The 20890-nt window shown below is 35.4% G+C and overlaps 1 protein-coding gene and 1 long non-coding RNA gene across 2 annotated transcripts; one reads left to right on the forward strand and one right to left on the reverse strand.

The window, feature by feature from the left end:
* The first annotated feature begins 1705 nt into the window (after positions 1–1705).
* Positions 1706–11335, forward strand: LOC128994171 (inactive selenide, water dikinase-like protein). Its single transcript, XM_054418531.1, has 7 exons — positions 1706–2376; positions 5283–5387; positions 8091–8239; positions 8445–8557; positions 9187–9377; positions 9607–9816; positions 10722–11335. Exons 1-7 carry the CDS (start codon positions 2304–2306, stop codon positions 10904–10906), a joined length of 1026 nt encoding a protein of 341 aa, XP_054274506.1. The 5' UTR covers positions 1706–2303; the 3' UTR covers positions 10907–11335.
* A 232-nt stretch (positions 11336–11567) lies between these two features.
* On the reverse strand, positions 11568–15519 carry LOC128994172 (uncharacterized). The gene is made up of 2 exons (XR_008490874.1): positions 14554–15519; positions 11568–11815 (listed from the first exon to the last, which is right to left on the reverse strand). It is a non-coding gene; the product is annotated as an uncharacterized LOC128994172 (long non-coding RNA).
* Between the last annotated feature and the right edge of the window lie 5371 nt (positions 15520–20890).

The raw sequence follows: 20890 nt of genomic DNA on the forward strand, positions 1-20890 counted from the left end.
AGGAAGTAGTTAAAGCGAGCTGTCCGGAGTGTGGGAACTGTTTATGATGATAAGATAAGGGTATGGGCAATCCTAAAATGCTATGGGAAGGGAGGGAAACAGGTCGGTGACGTAGGAAGTAGTCAAGGCGAGCTGTCCGGAGTGTGGGAACTGTTTATGACGATTAGATTAATGTATCTGCAATCTTTAAATGAAATGGGAAGGGAGGGAAACATGTTTGCGACGTAGGAAGTGGTGAAGGAAGTAGTCAAGGCGAGCTGTCCGGAGCGTGGGAACTGTTTATGACGATTAGATTAACGTATCTGCAACTCTGAAATGCTATGGGAAGGGAGAAAAACAGGTCCGCTACGTTGGAAGTGGTGAAGGAAGTAGTCAAGGCGAGCTGTTCGGAGTGTGGGAACTGTTAATAACGATTAGATTATGGTATCTACAATCCTAAAGTGCTATGGGAATGGAGGGAAACAGGTCCATGACGTAGGAAATGGTGTAGGACGTTGTAAAGGCGAGCCGTGTGGAGTTGGGAACAGATTTATGTATCTCCGATACTAAGACTGCTTTCAGAGTGAACTAATGATTTTCTCCGAGCAAAGCTCGGTCCCCAGATACTTTCGATTGGACACTCCAACATCAGACCCAATAGGCGAATTGGGTAATTATTTGGTTCAGCAAGTTAGGGAGAAAAACAAAGGTGTGTAGCTACTCTAAAACATAGCTTTTAAAAAAAGTTTAAATTTAATATCTCCATAAATATTGGTTTTAGGAAAAGATGTTTGAAACAACAGTTGTAGGAAAACTAATCAGAAATAAAACAAAACAAATTTCTACACGATGGTATAATAAGTGAACACTGCAATATCCAGGTTTGTAGGGAGGAAGCTCAAGGGATAAGAAGTGGGGACTTATAGGGAAAATACACCTCTTGTGGTTCTATCACATATAAAGAAATCCATCATTCCACCATTTGGTAGCGATTAAAAACCATTATTTACTGGAATTAATGTAGGTTTAATTTTGTTCACATGTATTTCTATTTTAGGAATTACAGTGTAAATTATTGTACATGACTTGCTGATAATGAAAAAGTCGAATGAAGGTTTACTAATTGAAAAAAATAGTTCTGTTCATAAAATAAAATAATAAATGCCTCAAATTCGATAATTTAATTTTTTAAATTATAAAATAAAACTGTCATAACCTAACCAAACTTGCTGATAATGAAAAAACCTAATCAAAAAGTTATATAAAGGTTATAGTATCTCCCGTGGGTTTCGTACCGTCTACCTTCAGAACATCAGCCCGGTGCGCTATCCACTACACCACCGGACCGAGGGCTGGAGAGCTCAGCAACGTGTCACGTCGTTGCTGTAATGGTGTTCACCCAGGGTTCGCTCAAGCGGTGGTTTTCTGTCGGGAAGGTTTCGTATGTTAAATGTGCAACCGATAATGGTATAAATGAAATTATGCACAAATTACATCTCTGGCTCAGCTTATTAAAGTTAAGGTTAAACCATTTGATATGACCCATAAATTTTCAAATGTCCTAGATTGCTACGATTATTACATTCGATCATGTATGTTGTATCGTTTCTTTATAATCCATGCCGCAATCTTAGCTGTTCGCTGTTCAATATCCTTGATTCCATTCTTCAATTCCGCTGCTCCCATTCGTTTAGTTCCCACTGTTCCACGTTGTTGTGACTTTGCGATTGCGAAAGTTGTTTTGTTTGGTCATTATTGTTATCTACGGTTATCAATTAGAGGTTATTTAAATTAAGTGTTCCAAAATTGTGATATATTTGCCCAACTCTTGGGTTAACCGTGTACAATAAAAGTTAAGTGATTTTATCTCTGATTATATAGCTTAATTTATTTAACAAAACAGAATAACTTATCGCAGTTTCGTCCTATTAAGCCATATGTCAGAAGAGTTGCAGAGTTCATACCTAATCCTAACCTCATAAAAGATAAGAGCTCATAGGAAGTTTAACAAATTTTGACTAGCGACACTGACATTTCTTTCTTTAGGCTATCTTTGTAACATCGCATACATTCATTCATCTTTAGGCCTAGTTCATTTAGGACAGAAGAGACAATCGAACGTAACTGGGCCTTAAGCTAGGTTATATACCTACATTGCCATGAGCCAAGATCTGGCATTAGGGTCAGATAATACTAACACTCTTGAAAAACCATTGTCCTACTTAAAAAGACCACTATTTGATCCAAAGCAGTATGAGTTGGATCCCAATTTCCGATTGACAAATTTTGCAGATTTAAAAGGATGAGGGTGCAAAATCCCACAGATGGTTCTAGAGAACCTTCTGCGGGAGCTGGAGGGCGCTGAAAAAGAGCAGCAGGTGGATCCATCCAAAATAGGTAAGTTAGCTACTTTGTAAATACAGTAGGCCTAAGTTAGAACCTCGATAACAAGTCACCCTTGATAGGCCTATGTAACAAAAGTCATTTTTAAATCCCCTTGAAATTATTTTACTTATCTGTAGGCCTAATCACATGTGATTGCACACCTTGATAAGAAGTCAACCTTGATAACAAGTCCTTTTTTATAATCCCTGAGAGTCTTGTTATCAAGGTTCTAATTAAACAGATGACATTTACATAAAAGCCATCATTAGATGTGCTGCTGTTTGAAAATATCTAGGTAAGTTTGAGAAGTGATTTTAGATATTTTCCTAGTGGCAAGAGTTAGAAAATTGAATTAATTCGTGGCGTCCTGCAAGAAAGAACAAAGGACATCAAACAAGGTAGCAAGTTATTCAGTTAAGTTAAGCTTAGCGATGCGTGGCATCAATATAGGCAAAACATCAAGTAAGGTATGTAACTTCTATAATAGGTGCATAAGACATAAGACATAATTTTTGCAGTATATTGAAATCAACACTTAGCCCATTTGTATTTATTTTTGTAGACTACAGTATCGTGTTTCTCTGCACTTAGCATTAAGTACTAAACTTGTGAAGTTCAGGGAATCATAATCAAGGCTCCGTCCAAGGTAACTAAGGACTAAATTTCTCTACTGCCTGCATCAAAGTTTTTGAAAATTAATTGTTTTGTTAGACAACTTGGGAAAACATTGACGATGTCTATTGTAATACCTGTATTACTAATGACAAATAAAGATCTTGAATCTTTGTGTTGTTGGGACTTGAGACATTAGATAGGTTCTTGAATCTATGCTCTTTTCTCTGTTGACCATGTCATATTCAAGCTAAAAACTTGTTTGTTTTATTTTGTCACCTAAATTAAATCCTTTAAATCATCAAGGACGTCACAAAATACCAACATGAAATTAATGTATCCTATTTGTAGTAACAATAAGTACCTAGCCCATTTTTGTGTTTAGCCCAGGGACATATTTAAGTATCTGCCGCCTCTAGGCAACAAAGTTTGCGCCCCCCTCGCAACTTGTCAGCGCTCTACTGATTTGTCGTAATATACAACAAACTAATATGAGTAGACGTGATGAAATAGTCAGCTGATTAAACAATAGACGACGATACCCATAGTGCACTGCGAGGGGGGGGATGAACTCTTAGCCCAGCCAGGGATCGTACATCTAATTTCTAGGACAGTTGCTCCCGTTCTCCTCAAGGTAATAGGTGTTCAATTTAGGTTCGTGCAAATTAAATTCTTCGTTAATATCTTATCTACTTTCAAATGTTTGTCAAAATATTTTAATTACCTAAAGAAACCAGTGTAGGCTACTTTTTATTTATAGTAGTAGGCCTACAGCGCAATAAATAAAATTGTCATATATTTTAATTTTCAGTTTTCAATAACCTTGGTATTTCATTCTTGGTAGAACAAATTCATTCAAAAGAGTTTTGGTATTTATTATATATAAGAAGCCACTACAAAAGATTCACATTTAAGTGCAACACTAAACATTAGTGTGGTAGTGCGCAAAAGTAGAGTCAGTGTATGTTTAAGTTTGTTTTCAAATCTGGAAGAACTTCAAACAGTACCAGGGACAGGGGGGGGGGGGCTATAAGGATCTCTGGGAATAATTTTATTCTACAGGGCCCACTATTTATCAACATCAAACTTCCACTGCCAACGCTCTGTTGTTTCCATCCAGTTGTTCCATCCCAGGGGCAACCAAGATTTGTAAAGAATTAATCATTGAAAGTATTGCAAGGAGAGTGATATATATTTAAATATACACGGTGACACAAAGGAACCGGACTTTTTTAAATAAGTAGTACACAGTAGTTAAAAGGAATAAAACGGTTTTAATATGGTACATAGTGAGGTAAACATTTGCCTTTTGTTACAAAACAGTCAGTTTTTGAAAATGACGTCATGCATATGGTGGCCATGTACTTCTCTAAAAATGTTCATTCTGGCCTGAAAATCATCTGAAACTCGGATCAGGAGGTCTTGTTCAATGCCATTGATATCTTCTGTGATTGTCAACTTCAAATCATCTAGAGTGCGTGGTTTGTGAGCATAAACACGCTCCTTAAAAACCCCCAAAGGAAGTAATCACTAGTGGACAAGTCAGGTGACCTAGGCGGCCAAGGTATGTCACCAAAGCGAGAAATCAGTTTGTTAGGAAACATTTGCCTCAAGACTCTCATTGATTGGTCTGCAGTGTGGGCTGTAGCACCGTTCTGTTGAAAATAAACCCTTCTTCCTGCACTAACTGTATTTTATAAGGACGAAACTTACCCTAAGATCATTCCGAGGAATTCCCCTTACCGATTCGCAGTTCATGTTCAACTCTTGAGCATGTTTTCGCGCAGACCTGCTTGGACTCCTTACCAATGCTGCTTTCACTCTGGCGATGCTTTCGGGTGTTCTCGAAGTTCTAACAAGGCCTGATGATTTCAGCGCTGCCGCTGCGTAGTGACGTATTTATTAAGTATAAAGTAAAAAGGGGAATTGTTTTCTTCGTTCGCCACTACGCTCCCGCAGCACGCGTGTCTGCCAGACCAATAATTAATAGGACAGCACGGAACACTCAGCATAGCCGTGTAATAAACAATTGACTTTTGTTTCACTTTAATGTGTTCTGAAATTATTTTATACTTAATTAAAATATTTCAAATGGCTGTTTTGCCGTTCCCAGAATTATTTGCTAAACGTGTATTGTTTTATGTTAAAACCTCCTTTTAAATTTTTTAACTCCCAAAATTTTGCTGTCTTAGTCCTACACATTGACTCCACGAAGTTTGCCTAGTCCGCCTATTTGGAAATATGTCCCTGGTTTAGCCTACATATCTGTAATAAAGTTTCTTATTAAGTTTTCTAACTTTTTTCAGGGATTGGCATGGACTCTTGTGTGATACCATTAAGGCACAACAATTTATTCATGATACAGACAACTGACTACTTTTATCCTTTAGTGGATGATCCTTATATGATGGGTGAGTATTATGATAAAAAATGTTCCTTTTGCAACTTTTGTAAGTTAGCCTAGTTGTTTGAATGTATTAACTTAATTCTGACATGAGAGGCCGGCAAGGACTCACAGTTTCATTTGAAAATAATAATAATTCTCAAAAAAATATGTAAGAATATAGTAGGCCTTTTATAAGCCTAATGATGATAAATCCTGAAAAATGCAAAACCTGAATCATTGGAAGTAGAAATGTAGGCTATTGTCATTTTAAAACAATGAGTAGATTGGTACTGTAAAGAGAAGGTCAAAATTAAGCATTCTGCTTTGGAATGATGAAATAAGTTAAAGTAGTTTATCTTTCTTGTTGTTGCTTGTTCTTGAGTAGGTAAGATGTTTGTATCACTCTATTTGTTTTGCCAGATTGTGTGACATATTCAAGTGTCTTCTTTTGTTAGGTCATTTTATTTTTTCAGTAACACTTGTGATATTACATGTCATTCATTCATCATTAACATTAATTTCTCTATTATTTTGTATACTTTCTCTCATAATGTCTGTTAATGCCCCTGATAATGTATTATCAGTTATTTAATATGTTTCTCCTTGTTAATGTGTTATTTTATCCAATTTTTTTCAATGTTATATAATATCCCATCACCCCACAAAAACATCATCCTATTTTATGTTACAATATAATATTTATGCCAATTCTCTCCATACCTATCCTGTACTTATCAAAAACCAACAATAATCATTTACTTAGAATAATATATAATTGCAATATAGCAATAACATCTTAAATATAGTATTACTTTTCAAAATTATCCAAAGAAAATCAAAATTACTGTGGCAAGTGTCATTTATGTGAATTAACCAGCTGTACATCATTTCAACAATGGACATGGACTTCCTGAACTTCTACCATTGCCTCTCCCCAGATCCTGCCAACTCTTCACAGTGTGAACATTATTTTATTGGACATTGTGTTTGATTTAAATTAAATTCATAATCCCAAAGTATAATCTAAATTTTAAATTTCTTATCATCCAAAAGTATTCGGGACAAGTGCCTTGAAGAGTACCAAATTTTAACCAACCCCTATTTTATTTATTACATATGGTACAAAGGTGAAGACAGACACTCCAAATTTGGTAACCATCATCCATCTTGTTTAACTAAGGACAAATTTAATCTTCATCGGACATTTAATCAGCATAGCCTAATAGGCCCAGTTAACTTAACTCATCAAGATATACATATTTCAAATTGAACTTTTATTCAAAATTTAATCTTCAAATTTTATTTTATTTCATTAAATTCAGTGAAACCATTTGGAATATTTCTTTGGACATTACCACATTACATGAATAGCATCATGAACCTAGCCTATTTCAGAACAATAACTTAATTAAATTATCTGCATTTTAAAGAAGCCTAATATATCATTCGAACCGGCACGACCACCCCTCCCTGAGATTAAGAGCTCATATTTAAATATTAATTAGTACTTTACAAGAAACCAACCCAATATAAGCCTAGAATCTTTTCATCCACTTTGGAAGCCCCACCATTTTGAAAATTTACCATTGTTAACTTAGACCCTGTAGCTAATTCAACCAATAACTTATCTTATATTTGTATTTCATTAATAAATTTTATATTGTAACTTACCAAATCTATTTATTCTTAAAATAATTTATATATTATAAGATTAAGATAAAGACTTACCTCATTAGACAGAAATAAAACACAAATTAGGAATTATCTTTATTAAGAAAGAAATTACTTTGAATTCAATGTGGGCTAACTTAATAGCCAAAGGAATTTTGTAGGCCTAAGTTAATGAAAAGTCTATAGAAAGCTTTATGGTGCGTAGCACACTATAGTCTGTATTTACAAAAATAATTACAAACATGCAGTCACTAGTATCGCGATTTGCTTTGATCAGACAACACGATGACAGACAAGCGGCGGAGTCCCATTGGGAGGTCTTTCTTGCTCCGTTTCATTTCTTGGCCTGGGGTGTTGGCATTTAGGCTGTTCGAAAGTTGAGGATAGTTTGGATTTTCCTGGTTTAGGGTTGTATGGGTGCTTTGATCTCTGTAGAATTGCCGGTTTGTTGCTTTGTTTTTAGTTTTGTCAGTTTCAAAGTCGTGTATTAATTTCAAAATTGTGGAGCTGCTATAGATTTTTGAGTTTAAAAGTTGAGTACCTGTGGTAAAAGTCATGACCAAGACTCCAATAGTTGATTTTTGAAGGTCACTGTTTATCAGTCACCAGTGGACCCCAAGCACTGTGAGCTAACCACAGCATAGGCCGGCTGCTGCCCTAGCGTTCTAATCTGCCACACCACTAAATTGCCGCACGTTGCGCAATACAAGTTCATTTTACAAAGTCCATTTTAGAATATAAAAAAACACAAAAAACAACTAGATATTTACATACAAATATTTATACAGGCCTATACAGTCAAAACACTAAAACAATAACGTAAACTTAGGATTCACACAAACAAAATGCACTGTGGAATACATACAATCTCTCGGGACAATGCGGCAACTAACCAACATTATTGTACGAGTGGCTGAACTACCCCAAGCATCCAAACAAACAAAGGCGCTCTCCCCCACCGGTGGACCCGTCGCATTGAATGTGTTAAAAGCCACAAGCCTATATATTCTACTTTACTTATTTTTGGAGTTTACTTATTTTCTCTCATTGTTTTCAGGTAGAATAGCTTGTGCCAATGTAGTGAGTGATGTTTTCGCTATGGGAGTGACTGAGATAGACAATATGCTTATGATTCTTGCTGTCTCCACACAAATGACTGACAAGGAAAGAGATGTTACCATGACTTTGATGATTGAAGGGTTTAAAGTAAGAAGTATAAACAATTTACTATCTGATTATAGTAAAGAAGTAATGCCTTACTGACTTCTCAAACATCTAACATTCACATTGAATTTCTTAACATCTATAAATTAATTAAAACAGGATTTACGCTGATGTAATCTATTAGTTCTGTGTACACAAATAGAAGTATAATGCAGCAATAGTGTGGCTGACTTTCGCTATGTGACAGGATGCCGCAGCGGAGGCAGGGTCTCTGGTGAGTGGAGGAGAGACGGCCATCAACCCCTGGGTGACTATTGGAGGAGTGGCGACATCTATTTGTCCAGCAGACGGGTTTATATCGTAAGTGTTTAAGTTACTTGTACTGGGACCTCAAAAGTCTCGACCGAGTCATGCTGGCCTACAGAGGCAAATTATAAAGTACTGTGAGAGTAATTAGTAGCATTCTCATTATAACTTCTATCCTTTGCCACATGGTTCTTTTCAACATTGCTTTTCAACCGACAAAAGAAACAAATGCTAGTACACAGAGATACTACCAATACCATAGCTTTTATCGCACTTTTGTCTTCAGGAAGTTAGGTCATAGGGTCCCATAAACTACAACTTTAAAAACACGATCCCTGTTAGTGGACTCTAACTTTTGTTCCTGAGATAGTTGGATTTTCTAATTGGATTCTATTCGAGGTCAAAATAACTTTCTAACTGATATAGTAGCTGAAATTTACCCATTTTGGAAGCGGTGGAGTTTTCCCAACCGGTTTTATTTCTGGGCTTGGTAAGTTAAGTGTAGTTAAAATTTTAAATTGGGAACCAGCAAATAATTCGTCTTTTCATGTTGTGTATGTGTAGAGCAGTCTAAAACTATTAAGTCTTAAGTCGATGATTGCTGTCTTACCTGATCTGCACAACACAAGTCAGAGCAGACTAGGGTAACACTTTGGATTTTTCCTGTTTTACACATTTTTTAGGCCAGAGAACGCAGTTGAAGGAGACGTGCTGGTGCTTACCAAGCCACTGGGCACCCAAGTGGCCGTCAATGTTCACGTCTGGGCAGACATGCCGACACGATGGGCCAACATTGAACATGTTGTTACTAAGGAGCAGGTGAAGAAAGCTTACGAACGAGCTATGTACTCTATGGCACGGTTGAACAAGACAGGTAAGTCTCAGTTCATGTACATACCCCTTCCTTTGCTTGATACTTTCCACATTTAGGTCTTTTGATGACTATATTTACTGGCCAAGGTTAAAAGAAACTGCGAACATAAAAAGCTATAGGCTAGAAATTGAACTCATTTCCGTCTTTACTTCACGATTTTTAAATTATTATGATAATGAATGGATATTTAATTTAAAATGTAGTCAAATCTAATCCAGTGCTTTTGTAGCTGCAGCCCTAATGCATGTACACAAGGCCCATGCCGCTACTGACGTCACCGGGTTCGGTATACTGGGACATGCTGAGAATTTGGCCAAGTTCCAGAAGAACCCGGTGTCTTTGATTGTTCACTCGCTGCCTATCATCGCTCATATGGCAGCTGTGGCCAAGGTTAGGGCTCACTTCAAGCTACTGCAGGGCACTTCAGCGGAAACCTCTGGTAAGTGACTGAGGAGGAATTGTGGTGAAATATCTGGTTTGCCTTTTTTTCAAGTTTTACGTTACTACCAGTCAGGTAAAACCTGCAGTAATTGTGGCTGGTTATGCTACTAAATTAATTAGGGTAGCAAACAATGTAATGAAGACTATCAAATAAGACTTGTTATTAAGGCTGACTTCTTATCGAGGTTTGCAAAAGCATGTAAATGAGGGTAATATATAATCAAAAGTATTTGAAAATGACACTGTTATCAAGGTTCCACAGTATAGTAATTGAGCTTTGATTGTTGAATTAATTATTCCGATATTTGATGATCTGTTTAGACACTAACTAGTTATTAGTCGTACCACTGTTTAATAACTTACCACCGTTTTCTTTTGTTTAAACAACCTCGGTGAATTTGAGTTGTTGCAATTTAATCTTTATTTCTTGTAGAACGCTATAAACAAACACAAAAAAACAGTAATTGCTACAAAGTAGCTCTTTTGTTGAATAGAACAGAGTTCAAACATTTTCTTGCTTTCATCCGCTCTCACATTTGCTGTTTACGCTAAGAATCAATCTTCACGGATGGCCTCTATAGGCCTATAACAGCAGAAAATGTTTTAATACAACATATTACCTAAAAGAAAAGTAATTTTCAAAATACCTATACGATATTTATTTGCAATAAACAATTAATTATTAATATTACTTGTTCATTAATTAATTGTGCACAGTGTAGGCTAAAATTCATAATTATTGTTTATTATAAATCTTATTTTTTAAAGTTACAAGTTATTAAAGATTTCGACCAAACTTCACGTCTAATTACTTTATCTAGTCCAAGTAAGCAATAAAAAACAATTTGAAAACAATTGCCCTTTTTAAAAACTTGTCCAAACTAAAAAGTAATTGCTTTTCAGGAGGTCTTCTAATTTGTCTGCCCAAAGAGCGTGCCGCAGCATTCTGTGCAGATATCAAGAAACTTGAAGGCTATTCTGCGTGGATTGTGGGAGAAGTGGTGAAAGGAGATAGAACTGCGAAGTTGGTGGAAAATCCTACGATCATTGAAGTACCGGAGGTGGAAAAGGAGGGGGAATTGTGGTAGACTTGTATATGGAGTTGCTCAAAACTTGTGTTTTTCTAATGCAGATTACAAGGTGCTGGGGTTCAAAATTAGTTAGATGGTTACCTGTAGAAATAACTAACCCTTTTAATAGTGAGAGTATGGAAAGTTGTGCCTTATTTGCTAACTGAAGTATGTATTGAAAACATAAATTTACAATGTTAACATTCAAAAGTATGACTCTGAACAAGCAAAGTTGGTTGTCAACATTTGTTCGGATGATGGAAATTTTGGGTGTTACTATCGTAGTTTATTTTTTATGAGTGATGGATGGTTGTATTTGTTTTCCTAAATAGGAAATGTCAGAAATTTGGAATTTGTTACCATATGTATTTGTAGTAGCCTACTGTACAGAGTAGGCCTACCTATTATAGGACTTAAATGGTAATAAAAAGCTCATTTTGTTGAATTTTACTTTGTGATTAACTAGCATTCATATTAACATTGTTTTAATTTTTTATGAAATAAATGTTTAGTTACTCAGTACAGCAAAAATTTTTTAATACCCTAATCCCATACTTAAACTCTTATAACATTACGAATGGGCCTAATTTTTGAACCTAACTCCTATAGATAAGTTTATTTAAGTTTGTATTTCGGTTCAATGTTGTTTTTTTTTCTAAAAAAATAAAAATAACAATCAAACAATGTAAAAACTTTATTACTTAAATCCTAACATTTGCAATCCATGGTTCTTTCTATTTGTAAGTTAATACAACTTTTAAGCACCATATGCCTAAACAAACTTAATCACAAATTAAACACTATATTATAATACAACCAAATGTAGAAATCGTAGAATCCCCACAGGTGTTGATAAAACTTGCAGATGTCACTTTGTTCAATGTGGAGGTGGAGACATCTTCATAGTAAACAAGAAGAATTTTGCGTCTGTAATAAAAAAAAAACATTGATCAGTTTGAAAGGCTGTAAAGTATTAAGATGATATTTGGAAGCAAAACTGTACCATTCAGTTAGTGATATTTCTAAACTCCAACGTTTGTTTCACACACTAAACTGGAAGCTAAGAATGTTATTGAACCAGAATAGAAAACCCAGTCTTTAGCTGGAAGCCAGTTGGGTTGTCATGTGCTTATGGATTGACATAAGCTGATTTTACAGCTGTTCTATAGTCTTGCAGCAACGTGTTAAATTTAAAATGGTGAACTTTTTAAGTTTAAAATGGTTTAATATGGTGAACTGAAATTTAATGCACAGAGAGTAGGCCTACTTTTGATTAATAACATACTTAGTCGAAGACATCTGAAAAATAGATGACAGCTTCAACAAGTATGAACAAGCTAGTACAGTACTTATGTCAAGGCAATGGTAATCAGTAAATAAGTTATAGCACAAAAACATAACGTTCGGTATTTGGAAGTGCAGTTGCCTAATTCCGAATTTGCGTTCCGAGTTTCCGGAACTTATATAGGATTGGCATTATATTTTGGCTTCCTAATTCTGAACGGCTTAAAAATTAATCTTACAATAGTGTCTAGACGTCTTTTATTATGGTTTTAAATTCAAAAAAGAAGTTTAAATTATAACATTAACAACTGTTCTTAATCACAAATTAGCATGTATCGTTATTAAAGCCTAAGGAAATTGACTGTTTTCTCAAGGAAACAGTCCACAGTTTGAAGGAATTTGCCAAAACTGTGGACAGTATGACCAACCAAGGCTCACTGAATCTAGTAACCAATGACGATAATATCGTCAACAAATTAATTACTCTTCAGCTGGTATTGATAAATTGAAGCAGATTATTATTTAAATCTAAAAACCACGCGTTCGGTATTTGGCGGGTGTTTGGTAATTGGTAGGTTTACCTTACGGTGCTGCACAAATGACGTACAGTAATTAGGCCTAGCAGGGACATATTTCCGAACAGGCGGACTAGGCGCCCGCCTAGGCCGGCAAATTTTAGAAGCGGCAAAATTTGGGTGGTTAAAAATTGGAGGTGTTAATCCAAATAAACGTTTGGCAAATAATTCTGGGAATGGCATAACAGCCATTTAAATATTATGATTAAGTATAAAATTATTTCAGAACGCATTTAAGTAAGAAAATACCTGTGCTGCCCTATTGGTCTGGCGGACACGCAAGTGGGTTGCCGGGGGCTGCATAATGGGGACGAACTACACAGCGCAGAAGCAGTCCTAGCTGAAAGGTTGTTGAAAGTCCATCCGATGTGGTGTGTAGATATTGTGGTATTCCTATAATGATTTTTACCATAATGTAACAGATATATAGTGAACTGTTGAATTGAATAAACGTCGCTAAGTTTGAGTCACACAATCACTCTTTATCTGCTGGTAAGATTACAACTTAATGTTTTCTTTCAATGTTTGTTGTTGTAGCATTACAGTAGATTGGATTTTAGAGGTTAGGGCAAGCGGTTAAGGCTCATACAATTATGGTCAAGGGGTGAAAACATAGTGGAGCGGTGAGACTAGAGCGTAGTTGAGCGGGTAAAATAATACATGTGTGTAGATGTAATGTGCCAAAACATTGTGAGGCAAGGGACGTAGCTATAGTAACCGCGCCGACCCGCTGGCCTCTCCGCTCGGATATTCTACCCTGATTTTTTACCTCAAGAGTTCAGTTGAGGGTTTAGCCTCAGTAGTCAAACTGTATGGTTTAAAATGTTTTTTTTTTTGTCAGTTTCTGAAAGCAGTCATTTGGGACTAGGTCTAATGCTATTACAATAAATAAAATCATAACGTTTCAAAAATGTACTGTATCCCCTTGAATGACAGATAAGTTAGTTTTTTAAGATCCCTTATAGACGATTTTGTGTGCCGTTTCACACCGCATAACGTGATTATAATTACTGATTGAATAAAAAAAAAACGTATTCCGTGTATCCAAGTCAGTATCATGTTTTGCATAAAAATGGCGCAAAAAAGTCAGATAAAAGGGTTCAAAAAAATTATTAAATTTTTTGATGCAGCATGCAATAATTACCGGTACAGATTATTTTTCTACAAAATCAGCTGACAGCGCATGTCTTGGCCATTGGGGATCATAAGTGTGGTCGGGGAGGGGGCTGACAAGTTGTGGGGGGGAGGGGGTAGCGGTAAACTTCATTACTTAGAGGCGGCAGATACTTAAATGCGTCCCTGAGGCCTAGTCTAGCTTTAATGAAAATAGACAATCTTAAAATAAGATTATCTTAACTTTTTCAACGATAGCGTGTTTAATATTTATCTCATGAGAAAAATAATTACACATTCACAATCAGCGTAAAATTCTGCATAATTTAGATAGGCTACCGGATACCTTAAATGTGTTTTTTTTTTAATTAAACAATTTGCCATCGTTTTTCTGATTTTCCATGTTTATTTGAATTTTCCAGGGAAAATGGCAATAATTTTTGAATTTAAAACGTTATTTAAAATAATAAGCTACGGTACCTAACAAAGAAAAAAATATTATTTTAGTGTCCGTTATCGATATAACTACCGGTACCTAAAAATGAATTAAGGCTAAGTTACAATCAGCTTTTCTAGCTGATCCAACCCAAGTTATTATAACTTATAGCCTAGTTTAAAAATATTAGGCTATTCTTAGTGCACTATTAAAGCCATGACAAACAAGGTAAACGCCTACAAATTACAACCACTCACCTCTTCAAACCTTTTTTAGGGTTAGGCCTAACAGTAAATTAAAACCAGTCTTCAAACAAGTTTTACAAAAGATAAAATTGGTTCATCGAGTTAGATTTCAGCGTACAATTGAAGTTGAATGGATGGGTTTTGGATCGATTTAATAGGGACTATTTCCTGTAGCATATTGTTTGGCTCTATATCCTCAGCAATCCAAGGGAATTCTTCAAAAGATGGATCGTCACAAATGCTGGAATATCCTGATTCTTCCGTTTTCACAAATATTCTAAAACTTGAATTATCTTGCGGGGGTTTTAACACAGAGTCCATCATGGAAAGCTTGAGGCAAAATGTGCGGAATGCATCTTCTAGTTGCTTTATATCTTGTAACAATTCATCCGTTAGCTTAAGTGAAGGTTCAAATCCAAAATTTATGTTGTTGAAAACAAATTTTTCCATAAGTTTTGAAGAAGAATTGTAAATGCAAAATGAAATCTCTTCAATTTTGTTTGAAATCAGAAACTTTTTAATTGACTTCAACACTTGAGATATATACTGGTTGAGATCAGGATACAGGCAGACGTGTACTGGAACGTTGTACTTCTTCTTCAAAACAAATATACTTGGAGGATAAACGTTTCTTAGAAAAAGGATCGAGTGGAAGCATACTTCAAAAAATTCTAATAAAACGTCCGCGATACAAATACTTTGTGAATTCATGTTTTACAACTGATTAATTACAAGCATTGAGTAAATAGGCAAGTTACACAGTACTCATGTCGAAAGCTAGCCTAGGCCTATGCCTTAGCAGTGAACAAGCAAATCAATGATTGCATCATTACTTATGTGTGGAACAGCAACATAATAATAATTCTCTTATCGAAAATTAAATGTATTTCCTAAATAACTAGACGTTAACTGAAATAATTTGTGAAAATATAATGGTCAACTAACTATGGCCTAAAATACAACAATAACATAAACAACTTCACTAACAATAACAAACAAAAGTCAAAACTCAAAACACAGAATTAGTTAGTTAGTTAGTACTATTAACAGAACCAGCTGTTTCCCGGTAAAAAGGTTTTCTGTTGACAGTTGAGAGAAGATATGTGTAGTGACCAGCCATTATCAATGGCATTGAATATAAGAAAGATGTTTTTTTTTTTAGGGCGCATATAAAATAACATCGCCCCCCATATCATAGATTAAATATACCCCTTTCCACTTTTCAATGTCAATGTTCATACATTTAATCCATGCCAAATATATCATTAGGCCTATGTTTTATCTATTCTATGAACATACGGGTGCAAACATAAAATAATGCTTCGAAATCTGTGAATATTGAAATATAATTTGTGATCGTGTCTAAACTTGTTAATTCAACATATCAAGTTTTAAAATCTTCGTGAGTATCTATTAAAATTATTTCATTTGCGATCATGTTTAAACTTGATAGGTCAACATGATCAGGTTTTGACGTGTTGTGAAACATATAGCTAATGAGGTATTTTCAAAGGTGTATAAACGTGGAAATGAGGACATGTTAGGTTTTGCCATCTTACACATAGGCCTATATAAATATTGAGTCAAATTGTTGCAGCAGGGGCTGATATGACCTACATCAATTAAGTCATTTATTTATTATCAACGGTTCCACCATTTTTACAATGTTAGTTAATATGGTACTTACGTATTAAACGGAGGCCACATTTTGTCAGCGCGCTGTGGCGGTTATGTTAGGTTGGGTTATCGTAAATATTATGTGTGTAGGACTTTCCTCGCTTCGTTATGAATCGATACCAGACGAGTTATACTTTCTATTATGATAACCCAACCTAACATAACCGCCGCAGCGCGCTGACAAAATGTGGCCTCCGTTTAATACGTAAGTACCATATTAACTAACATTGTAAAAATGGTGGAACCGTTGATAATAAATAATTTAGTTAAGGTAAACAATAAAGACAGCTAGATATCAAATGACTTAAATATACGTTAAGTCATGACACAGTATATTTTTACACCAATTTACATATCAGGATTGGGCATGGTTTATTTCACTTTTCTATTAATTGGAATTTTACATAGGTATCTGGTTTTGCAGATCTCTCATATTTGGGTAGCAGTGGTCATAGTGCTAGCCTAGTAATCAAAACGGTCGCCGTTTCAATCCTGAGAAGTGTAGCTTTTTGATGGTTTGAAAATGAACCCAGCTGTCTTTGATCATTGGGTTATCAATAAATGCTCCTGCTATGACTCTGACTACTTTGACTATTACTGTGTAATGAAACAGCTGGTCTTGGACAGTGACAAAGCTACACAACGCATCATTAACTAAATCCCATTGAGTGGCACTACCCCATTTCATTAAGGACCCAGCTGTTCTGGACTCTTCAGGCTTTTAAAAATAACTAGAGGTCACCTCTTGGTCAAAAACTCATTGTTTTGATTTTCTGTTTATTTAGTCACCAGCATAGCAACCCATAAGGTCCATGCTATTTTTTTTGCATTTTTAATAGATTTTAGGAGCTTATGTTTGAGACTATTTCAATTTATAAAGGGATTCCGCACATCTACAGGCAAATATCTTTCTAAAAATGCGTAGATTTTCCATTCAATGCACAGGAGCTGAGAATAAAGGGTTTAAAGAAACATGCTTGCCTATTAATATATAGATTGTTCCTGTCTAAATTAATTATCAGATGGTCTAAGAAAAATACAAATCTAAAATCATTTATAGGAGCATTATGCTCCTCCACTCTACCTACCCAAATAGCACTGGCCCAACTTTGGGTGGGAAATGGTCTTTGGCACGGTTGGGAAAAGGTGGGTGGAAATTTTAACGCCTTATACCAACGTTGGCACAACGGGAACTTGTATTTGTTGGCCCTACAAAGGAGAGAATCGTTGGGCCTCTGTTGGATTTAAGTATAAAACATTCTAAAACACATTTTAACAGATTAATTTATTTAATAAAGAAAATAAATGCTATGACAGTATCAGAGTATAAGACAATTTTGGAGAATATTGGATCTATAGTAGGCCTAAATGTAGTCAGATGATGTTGTGATACTATACACAACTAGGTGTTCTGGAACACCTGCTAGAGGACTATAAACACATACCGTAATGATAATAATGCAAATTAATTTTTTAATTTATATTCTTTAACTTATTTGAGAAAATGTTTAGTAGTTGAACAATTTAGGGGGAAAAACTAATTAATCTATATATTCAAATACCAGTATACCCTCCAACTCCCAGAAAAACAATCCAACTACTTGATGCATAAACAGAATCATAGTGTCAAAACTATTTTAAATACCTATTGCAGCCATTGCAACTATCGGCTCCTCTTTGATGCTTGAAAAACAATTTATCAACAATCAGAGATAGCTAAGAAGGTAAGAGGCTCACATATCAAAAGGTTCAAAACCCATCTGGGCAAGATATTTTTCTCTAGTTTTTTCAAAATTTGTTTTTATGAACTACTAGCTGGCCTGACAGACGTCGTCCTGTCCTAATGTGGTATAATGTCAAAAGCTCGTTCATTTTCAAGATGAGCTCATTCGCATGGCTCAATCACTACCTGGTTGAAGTTCGTTCGCTACGATATCACTCACCTTTAGGAGGGAGCTCGTTCGCTGCGCTCACTTGCCTTCAGCTTAGCTCGTACGCTACGCTAACTCGCCTCCAGGTTGAAGTTCGTTCGCTACGCTCACTCACCTTTTGGTTGGAAATTAGCTGTTGTCATAAATTAAAAAAAAAAAATTATAGTGCTGCACCCTGTTGGTAAACCTATTAACTTTTTAATGTATTGAGCATCACAGAATCAAATTGATTAGTTGAACCAGCTGTTAATAGTCCTCGCCACCCTAAGTTGAGGCAGCCAATGGCCGCACTAGATATACGCCGTGCGGCCTTGGGCTGCCTCAACTTAAGGTGGCGAGGACTATCAGATTCTTTAATTTCATTTAAATATGAGTACTCATAAGGTTAACATGGGAAACTCCAGAGCCACTGGGGCGGAGCCCTTTAGACGGATCTGCACCAAACTTCACACAAACCATCCTTGAATAATGCTTAATAAAGCCTGAAAGTTTCATTACAATCTATCGAGCGGTTTCGGAGTCCATAAAGGACAAACAAACAAACATACATGCATGAGTGAAAATTTAAAAACGTACGTTTTCATATCCCTGACCTTTTACTTCGTAGATACTGGATTTGTAGTTTATTATTATGTGTTTTAATATTTTTTTGGGACAGGGGCAACATGTTACACACATTTATTTGGTTTTAAATAGGTTCTAGGTATTTTTTTCGTATTTTTAATGTCTCGAAATTCACGACCATGACGTGTCCCTAGGGTACATTTTCCAACTTTCACGCTGTTTTTAGACTAATTATTCATGCCGAAATATATAAAGCCATATTTTTATGTCCTCAATGGCTATTAAACTTACAAAAAAGGAGCATATTATAATTTTATTGTCATTGCAAACTGACTACCATGACGAAATAAGTCTGTCCCTCAATTTGGCGTCACGACCATTTGGGAAAATTTTTCAACTTTGGAGCACGACAGTGGCAAGCCTGGCGTCGAGGGAGTCAGTTGGTTTTAGAGACTAGTTCGGGGTGTACGTCAGGATTGTAATGCCGGTCGTTTCGAGTTGAAAGGAGGAATTACAAGATTAATAAAGGAAAGATTGTGATTTTTGTAATTTTGGTGTGTCCATGACCGTACGTAGTCATTCGATGAAGTAGACATGGTGTTAATTTTTGTTTATAAGATATTTCAATTGCTAGATTAACCTAGAAGTCCACTTTGTATCCTCGAACATGAGGTGCAGGGCTACCCCCAGAACAGAGCCAAATAACACGTAATGTCACGACCAAAGTTTCACGACCATCGCGGGTTTTTTCACGACCAATCCAGCCTATGGATTATACTGTGGTTGGTCGTGACAATAACTTAAATATCATTGTACTCCTCTGTATATGGTGTAATTTGTGACAATTTACATGAATAAATGAATAAATGAATTGTAAATTGAACAGTTTTGTTCAATTGAAACACATCTATATATATAATACGCTAAGCCGATTTTTGTAAACAGAACTCCTCCCACATTTTTGGACCAATTTTGATGATTAAAATGTCAAAACAATGGCCCTGATCTGTAGTTTTGCAAAGTGTTTTTAGTTTTTTGACATCTTTATTAGTTTGGGCAGGATCTTCCATCAAAGTTGGGTTTTCTCCCACAAGATTAACATGGGGGAATCTAAATATTTAATTGGACATATTGTCTCCACTAATTTGAGAGAACGGCTGGGCGTAGAAACTTGATAGAGGTGTCCAAAGAAATATCTTGGTCTGTAGATGAGTTATCAAAAGTTAAACGAAGTAAATTCGCTTAGGGCTCTGCCCCAGACTTTTAAAGATCCCTAGACAGCTTTGTTTACATTTTGGCCATATAATACTTTTTAATGAAACAGCTGTTAATTTTTAAATTGTATTTAAAACAACACACATTTATAGGGAGTTACTGAGTTGTCCAGAAGAAGTATTTGCAATTTTATTTTCTGATTTTAAAATTGATTTTCTTCTGTATCATGTCATATTTTGCAATATAACGTTTCTTTACGAAATCAGTGGAAATTCCTTTTATCACAGAACTCTTACAATAATTTCTTATTGAACTATCTAATATCTGTTGTACGGGTTGTTGTCTGCCTTTTTTTACCACTTTTGCATATATTTTGTTATATTATTCTACAGATCATAATAGGTTCATGAGATTATTGTCATACATGTTTTTAATCATTGGAAAAATAGTCGAATGTGTAATACAATACAAAATAATACAAGTGCAGAAGGGCACGTTGTCCATTTGAGCCGTGTCCATATTTTGTTAAATTAATAGTAGTTTACAGCAACTCGATAAAACATTTTACAATATTTATGTAGAAATATGTGCACGATTTAGAAATTCAATAAGCTGTAAATCTTCAATTTACTACAGACTTTTCAGAGAGGTTGCTATAAAGTATTCATTCATCATAGTGAACACATAATATAGATATGAATACAAATAAGAATTTGAACTCTTGGAGAGCCTTTTAATGTTATTAGAACGAAATGGGTTGTACATGTTTACTAGCGCTACTCAGCAACAAAAACCATTTAATTTATCTCTAAAATATATATTCTTAAAGTGCACTGAGCAGCAGCCTAAAAAATACTATGTAACTTAGGGCCTACCCATATAGTTACAAAAGGCTTGAACTCGCATTGTAACATTTATAATTCGGCTTATATTTCTCCAGCAGATTATTTATCTAAGAAGAA

Source organism: Macrosteles quadrilineatus, unplaced genomic scaffold (assembly GCF_028750875.1).
Source record: "Macrosteles quadrilineatus isolate MER2022 unplaced genomic scaffold, UCM_ALF_1.0 Scaffold_5__1_contigs__length_97177068, whole genome shotgun sequence".
NCBI classification, from domain to species: domain Eukaryota; kingdom Metazoa; phylum Arthropoda; class Insecta; order Hemiptera; family Cicadellidae; genus Macrosteles; species Macrosteles quadrilineatus.